The 16,404-nt window shown below is 48.5% G+C and overlaps 1 protein-coding gene across 1 annotated transcript in view; it reads left to right on the top strand.

Moving 5' to 3' along the window:
- The window catches only part of ca12 (carbonic anhydrase XII), a 64,764-nt gene that overhangs the window by 29,506 nt on the left and 18,854 nt on the right, over positions 1 to 16,404 (top strand). Inside the window, exons 4-7 of the mRNA XM_078200138.1 lie at positions 3,049 to 3,191; positions 8,550 to 8,645; positions 8,735 to 8,798; positions 11,542 to 11,699. Of these exons, the coding sequence (XP_078056264.1) occupies positions 3,049 to 3,191; positions 8,550 to 8,645; positions 8,735 to 8,798; positions 11,542 to 11,699 (461 nt within the window). The remainder of the gene's footprint in view (positions 1 to 3,048; positions 3,192 to 8,549; positions 8,646 to 8,734; positions 8,799 to 11,541; positions 11,700 to 16,404) is intronic.

Genomic DNA, 16,404 nt, shown 5'->3' with positions numbered 1-16,404 from the left:
TTTTTGCTGAGTTAAAGTATTGCAATAACATGGGACGGCACGGTGGCACAGTGGTTAGCACTGCTGTCTCACAGCACCAGGGACCCGGGTTCGATTCCTGGCTTGGCTCACAGTCTGTGTGGAGTCTGCACGTTCTCCCCGTGTCTGCGTGGGTTTCCTCCAGGTGTTGCGGTTTCCTCCCACAGTCTGAAAGACGCGCTGGTTAGGGTGCATTGACCCGAACAGGCGCCGGAGTGCGGCGACTAGGGGACTTTCACAGTAACTTCATTGCAGTGTTAATGAAAGCCTTACTTGTGACTAATAAATAAACTTTAAAAACTTTAATATGTTTAACACATTGGGCTATCGCAGTGGCTGTGTGCGTGTGTGTGTGCGTGTGTGTGCGTGTGTGTGCGTGTGTGTGCGTGTGTATGTGTGTGTGCGTGTGTATGTGTGCGTGTGTATGTGTGTATGTGTGCGTGTGTATGTGTGCGTGTGTATGTGTGCGTGTGTATGTGTGCGTGTGTATGTGTGCGTGTGTATGTGTGCGTGTGTATGTGTGCGTGTGTATGTGTGCGTGTGTATGTGTGCGCGTGTGTGTGCGTGCGTATGTGCATTTGCCTATGTGCATTTGCCCATGTGCGTGTGTGTGTGTGTGCGTGTACCCGGTAGTGAGAGGCTCTGGCAGAGGGTGGGGGAGGAATCCTGCGTGGGTGGTACTGGGGGTGGAGGGGGGAGTGGTATCCCCACCCATCTGGCACTGGGGAGCTTGCAAGTTAAAGGCACCCATTATAGATTCTCTCTGGATTCCATAGCTATTAATTCTGGACATCGTCCACAATTATTACGACTGATCCACAACACTAGTTTTGTGCAGAATTGGCAGTTTAATAATGCACCCTCACAAGCTCCGGGTCAGTAGTCCAATTCCATTTAGCACTATTCTACCAAAACTAAACCAAATCAGGCCTGCAAATGAGATCATTCCCTCCAAATTAATATTGATTCTCTCTTGAACGGCAATAAAATCAGGCATTTGACTTTTTAAAAAAATGAATGGAATTTACACAGCACCCTTTGCAACCTCAGGACGTCCCGAATGCTTCATGGCATGAACTGTCTCCATTGTTGTAAATTACGGAACTCAGCAGCCCAGGGGAGCTTGCTGTGTGCACAGTGACACAGTGATTAGCATTACTGCCTCACAGAACCAGGGACCCGGGTTTGATTCTCAGCTTGGGTCACTGTCTGTGCGGAGTCTCCCCGTGTCTGCGTGGGTTTCCTCCAGGTGCTCCGGTTTCCTCCCACAGTTCGAAAGATGTGCTGGTTAGGGTGATTGTCCGTGCTAAATTCTCCATCAATGTACCCGAACAGGCGCCGGAGTGTGGCGACTAGGGGATTTTCATAGTAACTTCATTGCAGTGTTAATGTAAGCCTACGCGTGACACTAATGAATATTTTTTTAAAATGTGATTATGGCCAGATAATCTCTTGTGATGTTGTTTGTGAGATAATTGTTGGGCAGGACACAAAGAAAAACTCTTCCCTCTTCTTCACAGTAACGTCATGAGATCTTTGGCATTCATCCAAGAGTGCAGGAGCGACCTTAGTTTAATGTCTTATCCAATAGACGGAGCTTCTGACAGTGCAGCACTCCCTCAGTACTGCACTGGAGCGTTGTCAACCTTGCTTTGTGTGCTTGAGTCCCTGGAATGGGATTTGAGCTGTGATGTTCTACCTGTGTTAGGGGTTGTGGGTTTTAGCAAAAAATTACAAGGTTTGCAAGATTCAACTAACATACAACAGGTTTTATTAAAAGAGATGTTCTCTGCTCTGCACAGTGTACAAAAACTGAACGTAAAACTGCAGCCTCTGCAAACACCCTAATGACATTATTGTCAAATCATGAGGTCAGCTCCTAAAGCAACCTGCAACCATTTTAAATATATAACATGAAGCTACCACCAACTGATCCAGGCGAGACTGCCAGCCACTGAGGGAACTGAAGTAACTCTTCAGAGGCCGGTGTCCCTTCACCAGATTCCCTTTATTTACAAACTCAATCCCACTCTGAAAGTAGTTCAGATACAAAGTCGGAATCTAGAGTGTCAGTAGTCCCATATTTATAGACAGGTGAGGCTCCCTGATTGGGCAGGTGATTAAGACCTCAATCAGGGAGCTCATACTCCAAGAGTGCCTCCAACCTCATGGGCCTCGTTGAGGTCATTACAGAATCCCATCCTTGTCGCCACTGATATAACTCCTCCGAGGCCGGTGTCCCTTCACCAAATTCCCTTTTGTTTGCAGACTTATTTCCACTCCTACGAGTGCTTCAGGTATGAAGTCAGAATACAGAGTGTCAGTAGATCTGACACTCCTCATTATAGAGAAACGCTGGAAAATCTCAGCAGGTCTGACAGCATCTGTGGAGAGAGAATAGAACCAACGTTTCGAGTCTGGATGACCCTTCGTCAGAGCTGTAAATCCTGTCGGAGAGAAGAGCGGTATTTCTTCAGGGATGGCATTCCTGGAAGAGAAGTGGCAGAGAGTTAAACATGAAGATAAAAGCAAAATACTGCGGATGCTGAAATCTGAAACAAAAACAAAAAAATGCTGGAAAATCTCAGCAGGTCTGACAGCATCTGTGGAGAGAGAGTAGCCGGAATCTGAAAGATAAACTCTGACGAAGGGTCATCTAGACTCAAAAGGTTGGCTCTATTCTCTCTCCACAGATGCTGTCAGACCTGCTGAGATTTTCCAGCATTTTTCTATTTCAGATTTCAGCATCTGCAGGATTTTGCGTTACTCCTCACTATGTATACTTCCTGATTGGGCAAGTAATCATTAGCTCAAACAGGGAGCTCATACTCCAAGAGTCCAACCTCATGGATCTTGTTGAAGTCATTACGGGAACGATTGTCTTCAATGTGTGTTACAACAAGTTGCCTACATCCAGTCAATCATTGGGGGCTGACAATAACACAGTCTATGGTTCAAGACTTAAGTGGAAATTTGGATATCCATAGGCCGATATTCTGGATTTCACTGACTACTTACCTTTCGTTGCAGTAAAAATGAACCTGCCATCCAACATGCAAATGGTTATAATGTCTCACCGTTACACTGCAGTGCAGCTCCATCTGCACTGGGGGAGTGAAGTGGAGGATTTGGGCTCAGAACACACCGTCCATGGGAGACATTATCCGTCAGAGGTAAGGTCATTCAACCCAGCCCGGGTCACTTAAAAGCCTTATTCCTGGGCCTAAAAGGAAAGACTTGCATTTATGTAGTGCCGTTCACTAGCTCAGGATCTGAAGGTGTTTTTTTTTTCTTTCATGGGGATGTGGGTTCACAAGAATGATCCCAGGGTTTGTCAAATGAGTAGCGGTTGAAGAGTCTGGGTCTATACTCGGTGGAGTTTAGAAGGATGAGGGGGGTATCTAATTGAAACTTACAGAGAGGCCTAGATAGAGTGGACGAGGAGAGAATGTTTGCGCCAGTGGGAGAGACTAGAACTCGAGGGCACAGCCTCAGAGTGGAGGGACGCTCCTTTAAAACTGAGATGAGGAGGGATTTCTTCAGCCAGAGGGTGGTGAATCTGTGGAACTCATTGCCACAGAAGGCTGTGGAGGCCAGATCATTGCGTGTCTTTAAGACAGAGATAGATAAGTTCTTGATCAATAAGGGGATCAAAGGTTATGGGGAGAAGGCAGGAGTATGGGGATGAGAATCCTATCAGTTATGATTGAATGATGGAACAGACTCAATGGGCTGAATGGCCTAATTCTGCTCCTATATCTTATGGTCTTATCACTTTCAAGACCAGCATTTGTTGCCCATCCTTAATTGCCCTTTGTTACGTGGCTGTCATGATGTTTTTCTTGTTGTATTTTAAGCTATTGTTTCCCTAAAGTAGCCAGACAAAGTCACGGAATGGTTCAAGGTGATTTATTGACAACTGTAGCGCTACAGGTTCCCGACTAAGCCATTCAGACCAGTCAGTGTGCAGAATTCAGAAATCCACAAGCAATTATAGTTATAGTTTCAAATTTGATTACAAGTAATTAGCGTATACCAATAAAAGTATAGGAGTTATCTCTATCCACTCACAGTTATTGATTAAGGTTACGTCATGCATACATAAGGGTATAGCGTCCAGTTATAACTTGTTCCCGTTATATCATCAAGCAATGATAGTTATATCTCTGACGAATGGTCTATCAACCTCCCTTTCCATAGTTCCTTGTTCTAATGGGAAGACATGAACTGCAGCTGCACATCGTTCAATTGAATGGCCCTTGACTCTTATCTGGGTCTGCTTTCCCGATGTGACTGAGATTTTTAAACTTGTGTAATTATTCACCCTTGAATTAAGTGATGGCCCATTGAGTCTGCGCTGACAACAATCCCACCCAGCCCCTACCTCCCTAACACCACGTATTTACCCTGCTAGTTCCCCTGACACTAAGGGGCAATCTTGCATGGCCAATCAACCCAACCTGCACATCTTTGGAGAGTGGTAGAAAACTGGAACACCCGGGAGAAACCCAGGCAGACACGGGAAGAATGTGCAGATTCCGCACAGACAGTGACCCAAGCTGGGAATTGAACCGGGTCCTTGGTGCTGTGAGGCAGCAGTGCTAACCACTGCGCCACCGTGCCGCCCTTCTGCCTTTCTCTCCTTCCCTTCTACCTTTGTCCCACGTGCTCTTCCTCCATCCCCTTCCTTTGCGCTCTCTCTCTCTCACTCCATCACGCAAACCAGCCTCCCATCCATTGACTCTATCTACACTTCCCGCTGCCTCGGAAAAGCATCCAGCATAATCAAGGACCCCACGCACCCCAGACATTCTCTCTTCCACCTTCTTCCGTCAGGAAATAGATACAAAAGTCTGAGATCACGCACCAACCAACTCAAGAACAGCTTCTTCCCTGCTGCTGTCAGACTTTTGAATGGACCTACCTCGCATTAAGTTGATCTTTCTCTACACCCTAGCTGTGACTGTAACACTACATCCTGCACTCTCTCCTTTCCTTCTCTATGAAGGGTATGCTTTGTCTGTATAGCGCGCAAGAAACAATACTTTTCACTGTATACTAATACATGTGACAATAATAAATCAAATCAAATCAAAAATCTCTCCATCCCTGTCTTTTTTTCTCTCCTTCCCTCTCTCCCTTCCCCCCCTTTTCTCTCCCTCGCTCTCCGTCTGGTTATTTTGTTCCCTTCCCTCATTCTCCCTCGAGCCACATTGAGAGTTGAGGTTAAAAACTGAAGACTGCCCCTCCTCCCCCAAATTTCACTCTCGGGACCCGTGACCCCCTTTGATATGGTTTGTGTAAAGGCAAAAGGACTATTTAAACCGCTGTGAATATTCAGTAGCCCTGAGCAAGGAGAGAGCTTTGTGTGCGGAGAGAATGAAACCATTGCCTCTGATCCGCTCTCATCTCTGCTTGTTGCCCTCACAATAAAATGCCCCTTGATTGGACAGCCGGGCAAGAGGACTTTAGCCCAGCAACAAATTGGGGGCCAGATGGGGGAGGGGAGGTTGAACTGCTGTGGGGGTTGGGGGGGGGAGAGGGGGTGGGTGAGGGGTGCGGGGGGGTAGGGAATGACTGGAGCTCAGATTCCAAACATTTCTGCAGCTGTCCAAAGGTACAAACCCCGGGGGGAGGCTGGAATTTAAAACCACATCACGATCAGAGAGATTCCCAACATTGCGGTTCCTGTGTGACCCGGGACCTGGTTCAGAGGCGTGGGAATGTTAATGTTGGTGATTTCAGCAGCCGAGGGAGTGACCGGAGTAGAATAGCATCACAGAATCCCTGCAGTGCAGAAAGAGGCCACTCGGCCCATCGAGTCTGCACCGACAATAATCCCACCCAGGCCCTATCCTTGTAACCCTACATATTTACCCTGCTAATCCCCCTGACACTAAGGGGCAATTTAGCATGGCCAATCCACCTCACCCGCACATCTTTGGACGCTAAGGGGCAATTTAGCATTGGCCAATCCACCTAACCTGCACGTTGGGCGTCACGGTGGCACAGTGGTTAGCACTGCTGCCTCACAGCGCCAGAGACCCGGGTTCAATTCCCGGCTTGGGTCACTGTCTGTGCAGAGTCTGCACGTTCTCCCCGTGTCTGCGTGGGTTTCCTCCGGGTGCTCTGCTTACCTCCCACCGTCTGAAAGACGTGCTGGTTAGGGTGCATTGGCCGTGCTAAATTCTCCCTCAGTGTAACCCGAACAGGCCCCAGAGTGTGGCGACTAGGGGATTTTCACAGTAACTTCAATGCAGTGTTAATGTAAGCCTACTTGTGACACTAATAAATAAACTTTGGACACGAAGGGGCAATTTAACATGGCAAATCCGCCTGACCAGCACGTCTTTCGGACTGTGGGAGGAAACCGGAGCACCCGGAGGAAACCCATGCAGATACGGGGAGAACGTGCAGACTCCGCACAGACAGTGACCCAAACCGGGAAATCGAACCCGGGTCCCTGGCGCTGTGAGGCAGCAGTGCTAACACACTGTGCCACCGTGCCGCCCCCTGGGAGCAGCCATACATGATGTGGAGATGCCGGCGTTGGACTGGGGTAAACACAGTAAGAAGTTTAACAACACCAGGTTAAAGTCCAACAGGTTTATTTGGTAGCAAAAGCCACACAAGCTTTCGGAGCTCCAAGCCCCTTCTTCAGGTGCCATACACACAGGCCGAGCAATCTGCAGCAGAGGAAAGTGAATTCACATTCAGTGTGTGAGGAGGCCGTCTGACCTACAGATGGAAACAAAATAAAATTGGCTTCCTCCTGAGAAAGACAGGATAATTACGACACAGACTGATCACAGGACACTTGAGTCTGACAGATCTCCACCATCTGTATCAAATTGTCCTCTTCTGGAGAAAAAGCTAAAACCCACTAAACGCCAACGTGATCTTTTTATTTAAAATTTGCTTCACGGTTCCCTGGAATCCAGGATTGAATAAAGTGCCCCCCAGCATTTAAGCACCACCAGACATACAGACAGCCTCGTCTTTGTTCATCTGAGTTACATCCCCATCCTGCCCGGATCTGACCACTCAGTTTGCCTACAGGCAGCCGCTTCCGCAGTGCTCACAGCGAGCACTCTGCGTCCCGCGCTGAACTGTGTCTGGAAACAGTCTCCAAAGTGTGAGTCATCGACAGGGTGTACCACAGCTGCACCTCATCGGTTCCCTGCATAGAACCAAAGAATCCTACAGTGCAGAAGGAGGCCATTCAGCCCCATGACCCTGCACCAAAAACAGTCCCACCCAGATCCCTGTAACCCCCACACACCCAGCTAATCCCCCCCGACATTAAGGGGCAATTTAGCATGACCAATCCGCCTCACCCTTTCAGACTGTGGGAAGAAACCGGAGCACCCGGAGGAGACAGACACGGGGAGAACGTGCAGACTCCACAGATACAGCCACTCACTGTGCCACCATGCTGCCTGTGGAGGGAGGGTGTAGGCTGCCTGGGGTGGATGGGGAGGGCAGCCGGTGGCAGGGGGGTTGGGTGTGGGTTTGACTGGGTTCTCTTAAAACATGGCACCCAGACAGTTGACCCCCCCCCCGCCATGGGGAGAGCGACTTCCTGTCTCTGCGTCCTGGGTTTGCCGAGTTCCTTGCTGATTGATAACTAAGGAGCTGGAGACTGCAAGATGGTACCGTGCCCCCTCACCAACGGAAATCATTGTCAACTCTGTGCCAGCCGCCCAATGTACAACCCAAAGTAGAAGTTTCTGGCCAACATTTTGAGACAAAAATGCAACTCTTCTGAACAGTTCCAAAGAAAATTCACATTGGACACAAAACATGAACTCTGTTTCTCTCTCTCTCTCTCTCCCTCAGACCTGCTGAGCTTTTGCACCACATTCTGCTTTCAGTTTAACATTTTTAGAGTCCCCAGTGCTATTTACTTTGATGTACTGAAGCAGTACGGAACCCAGAGAATCTCCCCGTGTCTGCGTGGCTTTCCTCCGGGTGCTCCGGTTTCCTCTCACAGTCCGAAAGACGTGCTGGTTAGGGTGCATTGGCCGTGCTAAATTCTCCCTCAGTGTACCCGCGGTTGTGGTCGGTGCAGACTCGATGGGCCGAATGGCCTCTTTCTGCACTGTAGGGTTTCTATGTTTCTTACCCGAACAGGCGCCGGAGTGTGGCGACCAGGGGAATTTTCACAGTAACTTCATTGCAGTGTTAACGTAAGCCGACTTGTGACACTGATAAATACACTTAAACAGAGTAGAAGATTCTGGCCAACATTTTGAGTCAAATGCGACTCTTCTGAACAGTTCCAAAAAAAAGTCACATTGGACACAAAACATTAACTCTGTTTCTCTCTCTCTCTCTCTCTCCTGGACCTGCTAAGTTTTGCCACCTCATTCTGTTTTCAGTTTAACATTTTTAGAGTCCGCAGTGTTATTTACTTTGATGTATTGAAGCAGTACGGAACCCAGAGAATGAAACTGTACAAATGAGATTATCAGGGCAGCAATTTAGTACAACGAGCCAGTGACCTCTCATCTCTGCTTCTGTCAATTCAGTTACATATTGTCCACTATAACTCGGAGAAGTACAGCAATATTTCCATGGCACAAGACAAAGGTGATGGGCTAGCTGTCCTGGGCATCCTCATTCAGGTACTTATTTGAAACACTTGTGCGTTGATTCACGCGTTGCATGTGGAACGATGGCAGCTCCCAAACCTAACAGACTGTCTCTGTTTCAGAACGGGTCCTTCAACCCTGCTTACCAGAAGATATTCTCTCATTTGACAGAAATTCGATTTAAAGGTAAAGAACACTAGCTGAGATTTGACAGAGAGGAATCTCTCAGAATGATACGTGGCTCACGCTTCATCGTTCCAAAAAAGCGCATGATTGAGCCTTGAACTCAGAAGCATTCTGCGGTACACCGCAAAGCCAAACTCGGCGCCAGGCAGAGTTTGGGATTGGCATTAAGTCTGGAGGATCAGGAAGAGGGGATGGTTTGGAGCTCCTTGAGAGTAAGGCTGTGTTGACTGAAGGCAATGCAAAAGGGCGGCACGGTGGCACAGTGGTTAGCGCTGCTGCCTCACAGTTCCAGGGACCCGGTTCGATTCCCGGCTCGGGTCACTGTCTGTGTGGAGTCTGCACCTTACCCCCCCCCCCCTGTGTCTGCGTGGGTTTCCTCCGGGTGCTCCAGTTTCCTCCCACACTCCAAAGATGTGCAAGTTAGGTGCATTGGCCATGCTCAATTGCCCCTTAGTGTCCTGGGATGCGTAGGTTAGTGGGATTAGTGGGGTATATATGTGGGGTTACAGGGATAGGATCTAGATGGGATTTTTGTCAGTGCAAACTTGATGGGCTGAATGGCCTCCTTCTGCACTGTAGGATTTCTATGATCTATGTTTCAATGACTGGAGTATAAAAGTAGAGAAGTGTTGCTGCAATTATATAGGGTGTTGGTGAGACCACATCTGGAGTATTGTGTCCAGTTTTGGTCTCCTTATTTGGGGAAGGATGTGGTGGCACTGGAGGCAGTTCAGAGAAGGTTCACCAGATTGATTCCAGGGATGAAAGGGTTGACGTATGAGGAGAGATTAAACAGTTTGGGCTTGTACTCGCTGGAATTTAGAAGGATGAGAGAGGATCTGATCGAGGTATATAAAATACTGAAAGGGATTATTTAAAGTTTATCTATTAGTGTCACAAGTAAGCTTACAGAGGTTACTGTGAAAATCCCCTAGTCGCCACACTCCGGCGCCTGTTCGGGTACACTGAGGGAGAATTTAGCACGGCCAATGCACCCTAACCAGCATGTCTTTTGGACTGTGGGAGGAAACCGGAGCACCCGGAGGAAACCCACGCAGACATGGGGAGAACGTGCAGACTCCGCACAGACAGTGACCCAAGCCGGGAATCGAACCCGGATGCTGAGGCAGCAGTGCTAACCACTGGGCAACCGGATTGATAAAGTAAACATAGATCAATTGTTTCCCCTTGTGGGGCAATCTAGAACAAGAGGTCACAGGTAGGGGTTGAGAGGCGGTAGATTTAAAACTACTTCTCGCAGAGGGGGGGTGAATTTGTGGAACTCGCTGCCTCATAGCGCGGTGGAATCTGAATCATGAAATCGTTTCAAGAAGCAGATAGATATATTTCTAATTTTAAAAAATGGGGGGATGTGGACAGGTGGATTTGAGACCAGGGAGAGATCAGCCATGATCTGATTGACTCACCTGATGAAGGAGCAGCGCTCAGAAAGCTCGTGATTCCAAATAAACCTGTTGGACTTTAACCTGGTGTTGTGAGACTTCTTACAGAATAAACTGGACTGTTCCAAACTTTAGCATCCTATCTGCCCCAGAGCTTAACTCGCAACACTAGAATCATCTCCATCAGCAAGACCGTCCATTTCCATTTCTGTATTTTTTTATTCACCTTCATGGGACATGGGCGTCGCTGGTTGGCCAGCATTTATTGCCCATCACTAGTTAAACAAAGAACAAAGAACAGTACAGCACAGGAAACAGGCCCTTCGGCCCTCCAAGCCTGTGCCGCTCATTGGTCCAGCTAGACCATTCGTTTGTATCCCTCCATTCCCAGACTGCTCATTTGACGATCCAGGTAAGTCTTAAACGATGCCAGCGTGTCTGCCTCCACCACCCTACTTGGCAGCGCATTCCAGGCCCCCACCACCCTCTGTGTAAAATACGTCCCTCTGATGTCTGAGTTATACTTCGCCCCTCTCAGCTTGAGCCCGTGACCCCTCGTGATCGTCACCTCCGACCTGGGAAAAAGCTTCCCACTGTTCACCCTATCTATACCCTTCATAATTTTGTACACCTCTATTAGGTCTATTAGTTGCCCTTAGAGGACAATTGATAATCAACCGCACTGCTGTGGCTCTAGAATCACGATTTGATTTGATTTGATTTGATTTGATTTATTATTGTCACATGTATCAGCATATAGTGAAAAGTATTTTTTCTTTTAGGGAAGGAAATCTGCTGTCCTTACCCGCTGCCTTGGAAAAGCAGCCAGTGAAAAGTATTATTTCTTGCGCGCTATACAGACAAGGCATACCGTTCATAGACAAGGAAAGGAGAGAGTGCAGAATGTAGTGTTACAGTCATAGCTAGGGTGTAGAGAAAGATCAACTTAGTGCGAGGTAGGTCCATTCAAAAGTCTGACAGCAGCAGGGAAGAAGCTGTCCTTGAGTCGGTTGGTACGTGACCTCAGGCTTTTGTATCTTTTTCCCGACGGAAGAAGGTGGAAGAGAGAATGTCCGGGGTGCGTGGGGTCCTTGATTGTGCTGGCTGCTTTTCAGAGGCAGCGGGAAGTGTAGACAGAGTCAGTGGATGGGAGGCTGGTTTGCGTGATGGACTGGGCTACGTTTACAATCCTTTGTAGTTCCTTGCGGGCTTGGGCAGAGCAGGAGACATACCAAGCTGTGATACAACCAGAGAGAATGCTTTCTATGGTGCATCTGTAAAAATTGGTGAGAGTCGTAGCAGACATGCTGAATTTCCTGTGGTTCAATGTGTTCTTACAGATAAAGAGATCAAGATGCCTGGGTTTAATATTAATGACCTTCTCCCTCGGCAACTGGATGAGTATTACCGCTACAATGGATCCTTGACCACCCCTCCTTGTTACCCCAGTGTGCTGTGGACTGTTTTCAGGCAATCTGTGCAAATTTCGAGTGATCAGGTAAGTTCTATAAAGCAAGCAAACCTATTTCTTTACAGGTTCACCTTTCACTTGGAGCTTGGATGTGAAAACTTGCTTCCCATAGGCCACCTCCCGTTTCTCTTTGACCTGAGCGTGTCCTTCCACACACAGTAACCCAGGGCAACAGATAAACCACCTGAGTCTTTCATGGACCAGAGATCGGGGTTCCACTTCTAGAAGCTGAATGCTCCTATCCCGTTCTCCTGTACTTGGAGGCTCCTCTCCAGGATCAGACCAATTCCTTGGGCATATCGGGAGAGGTATTGGTATTTTCACTGGGCTAGTAATCCAGAGACCCAGGGTAATCCTGGAGTCATAGACTCCCTACAGTGCAGAAGAGGCCATTCAGCCCATTGAGTCTGCGCCAACTCTCTACAGAGTATCTTACCCAGGCCCTCTTCCCCACCCATTCAGCATCACCAACCCCGCCAGCCCCCCCCCTCCCCACCCACAATTCCCCTTGGCCAATCCATCTAACCTGCACATCTTTGAACACTAAGGGGCAATTTAGCATGGCCAATCCACCTATCCTACACGTCTTTGGTCACTAAGGGGCAATTTACCATGGCCAAGCCACCTATCCTACACGTCTTTGGTCACTAAGGGGCAATTTAGCATGGCCAATCCACCTAACCTGCACATCTTTGGACACTAAGGGGCAATTTAGCATGGCCAAGGCACCTAACCTACACATCTTTGGACACTAAGGGGCAATTTAGCATGGCCAATCCACCTAACCTGCGCACCTTTGGAATGTGGGAGGAAACCGGAGCACCCGGGGGAAACCCACGCAGACATGGGGAGAACGTGCAAGACTCCGCACAGACAGTGACCCAAGGCTGAAATCGAACCCGGGTCCCTGGAGCTGTGAGGCAGCAGTGCTGACCACTGTGTCACCCTCTGAGGACCCAAGTTGGAATCCCACTTTGGCAGATGGTGATAGAAATCGGAAATTAAGAGTCTAATGATGAACATTGTTGATTGACACAAATGTCCCCCAGATCTGCCCTTATTACCTGGTCTGGCCATAACGTGACTCCAGACCCACAGCAATGTGGATGGCTCTTAAATTTACCCTCTATGATGGCCTAGCGGGTCAGTCAGTTCAATTAAGAATGGGCAATAAATGCTGGCTTAGTCAGTAATGCTCACATCTCATCATGAAATTGGTAAATGTTCTGCTTCACATTTTATTTTGATGACTTGGCAATCTGATCTGTCAGGCTTAACATTCAGTTGTATTAAGTGGTAGGTTACACAGGCATATTAACCATTTGATAATGCCCGCACGTACTAACAGAAGATCTTAAGTTTAAGTTTATTTATTTGTGTCAAGTAGACTTGCATTAACACTGCAATGAAGTTACCGTGAAAATCCACTAGTCGCCACACTCCGGCACCTGTTCGGGTATTCTGAGGGAGAATTTAGCACGGCCAATCCACCTAACCAGCATGTCTTTTGGACTGTGGGAGGAAACCGGAGCACCTGGAGGAAACCCACGCAGACACGGGGAGAACGTGCAAACTCCGCACAGACAGTGACCCAAGCCAGGAATCGAACCCGGGTCCCTGGCGCTGTGAGGCAGCAGTGCTAAACCACTGTGCCGCCCCTCTTGTCATGTGTCAGTGCAGTGAAGTGAATCACATTCTGTGTTGTATCCATGGTCACAGTGCTGGGCCCTCCTGCCCCTCCCGGTACCCTTTATAATGAGTGCTGAAGGGACAGATGCAGCTATTGTTCTGTGGTCTTATCTGCTACACTAGTTCCTTTCACGAGAGAGTGGGTTCACAGTATTTACCTGATAATCAAAGCCTAGGAAACTGCTAAGCTCCAGCCAGTGGGAATCTAGAATCATTGTGACAACAGAAGAATATTGTCTCATTACTGCACCACCCGTCCCACCCCACCCTACCCCCCAATCCATACCGAGAAAGGCACCATACCTTTCAGCGCAAAGCAATTGGATATATAACTACTTGAAGGAAATGGGCACGGATACGGGGAAAGAATGGGACCAGCCGGATTGCTCAAGAGGCAGGCTTAATGGGCTGCATGGCCTCCTTCTGTGCTGTATTGTGGCGTCACGGTAGCACAGTGGTTAGCACTGCTGCCTCTCAGCGCCAGGGACCTGGGGTTCGATTCCTGGCTTGGGACGGAGTCTGCACGTTCTCCCTGTATCTGCGTGGGTTCCCTCCGGATGCTCCGGTTTCCTCCCACAGTCCAAAGATGTGTACGTTAGGTGGATTGGCCATGCTAAATTGCCCCTTAGTGTCCAAAGATGTGCAGGTTAGGTGGATTGGCCATGCTAAATTGCTCCTTAGTGTCCAAAGATGTGCAGGTTAGGTGGATTGGCCATACTAAATTGCCCCTCAGTGTACAAAGATGTGCAGGTTAGGAGGATTGGCCATGGTTAATTGCCCCTTAGTGTCCAAAGATGTGCAGGTTAGGTGGATTGGCCATGCTAAATTGCCCCTTAGTGTCCAAAGATGTGCAGGTTAGGTGGATTGGCCATGCTAAATTGCCCCTTGGTGTCAGGGGGGTTGTTGGGGTAAATATGTGGTGTTATGGGGATAGGACCTGGGTGGGAATGGGCTGAATGGCCTCCTGCACTGTAGGGATTCTATGATTTCATCAGAGAACAATTGTTGGAATGTTCTCTGTGAGGCAGTGCAAAGTTTCTCGTCTGTTTTAAGCGCCATCGGGGATACGGTGAAGAGAAGGCCCCTGACAGCTCCAGTGATGGGTGTTAAATTGTCCTTTCGACAACCCCATGAGAACAATGCTTCTTTCCACTGACTGGTCAAAGGGCTTTGAGTCTGCTGCTTTGTATAGCGATCCTGTGGAGGGCAGCACAAATCCCGTTGATGTGTAAATGGGTTCTTTTGCCAAAGTTACAGCGGGAAAACCTTTTGAGGAAATTCCTGGTTTAAAATAAAATGGGTTTTGATGCTTTCGGGATGGCAATTTTTACCCCTTCTCACCATGACGACCTGACTTGAGTCAACACAGCCTTGGGGCTAGCCAATCGAACAATCGAGGCACAGCGGGCGATTATTCACGGGTAATGATCCAAACAAAAGGCAGACCCCCCACTCCCACATCTCGGACAGATTGTCTATTCTTTCCCAGACGCCAGGCTCCAAGAACTATTTAAAAATGCGGGTACAGTGTCTCCAAACCAGCCACCTCGGCACAGAATCCCTGCTGGATTTTGTCGGGTTCGGGTCAGGTCAAGGTTCACTTGGACCACTCGGCACGCGGGAATAAATAGGTGGACGAAGGTGATAGCTAGCCGGCGCGGCAGTCTGCCAATACGGCACCGGATAAGCCGATGAGTTATTTTACTTATCAGATCATTAATATTCACGCATGGCAGCTTAAACTAACGTCCAGTTTTCAGACGTCAAAGGCCTCAGGGTAACTGGATTTGAGACACTTGCCGGAATTTTACCAGGTGGGCGCGGCTCACAGAATGGAATTCTCTGTTGGCCTCGGGCGGGATTTTACGAGCCTCACCCGAGCGAAGTCGAAAAATACTGGTCACTGCATCTGGATTACCTTTTTCAATTTGCAATTCCATAAATATCTAAAAGTTTATTTATTAGTGTCACAAGTAGGCTTACATTAACACTGCAATGAAGTTACTGTGAAAATCCCCTAGTCGCCACACTCCTGTTCGGGTACACTGAGGGAGAATTTAGCATGGCCAATCCACCTAACCAGCACGTCTTTCAGACTGTGGGAGGAAACCGGAGCACCCGGAGGAAACCCACGCAGACATGGGGAGAACGTGCAGTCTCCACACAGACAGTGACCCGAGCCGGGAATCGAACCCGGGTCCCTAGCGTTGGCCGCCATTTTTACATGTATCATCCGTTTAAATGGGCTTTATGCATTAATCATCAGACATGTCAACCTTGAGAAGCGGCCACAGTTATATATAAAAATAAACTGTGGTGCAAGGAAGCATCACATCTTCCTTCATTTACACCATGGAGCCAACACAATCCCTTTTGAATTGGAACCTGAAAGTATTTGCCCCTGGAAGGCTAAGCGGCCTACAGCCGCAGGCTTTGGTGATTTCGGTTGCTATGGTGACCTGATGGTGGGCCTGTTCAAAACAAAAAGGTTTAAAGTTTATTTATTATTGTCACAAGCAGGCTTACATTAATTAACACTGCAATGAAGTCACACTCCGGCGCCTGTTCGGGTACACTGAGGGAGAATTTAGCACGGCCAATGCACCCTAACCCAGCACATCTTTCAGACTGTGGGAGGAAACCCACGCAGACACGGGGAGAATGTGCACTCTCCGCACAGACAGTGACCCAAGCCGGGCTTCTCATTCAAGGCCCCCCCTTGTGAACTTGGCCACAGACCCTCTCAGACCTGACAGTTTCAGAGTGCTGAGTAAGGGGCACTAAGCCTCCCCACCAGCCACGCCACTCTATCGGGTTCCTGAACTTTCCCCCTCCATCACCACCCTGTTCACCCCATTCCCCCTCAGTGGGGAACCCAAGAAAATCAGCTGATCCATGAGTCAGGAATTAAAAGTGCTGTGATTTGGGAATAGTGCATCACGGACTGCACGTAGGCAGAGATGAGACAGGAGGCCCCACCTTCTTGGACATTCCTGGGCTCCTGACAGGCAAAGTTCCATTCTGCGAGTGTGAACTTGCTATA

This window comes from Mustelus asterias, chromosome 29 (assembly GCF_964213995.1).
Source record: "Mustelus asterias chromosome 29, sMusAst1.hap1.1, whole genome shotgun sequence".
Taxonomy (NCBI): Eukaryota; Metazoa; Chordata; class Chondrichthyes; order Carcharhiniformes; family Triakidae; genus Mustelus; species Mustelus asterias.
Note: the sequence above shows the minus strand (reverse complement) of the source record. Positions and strands in the feature narration are given on the sequence as shown.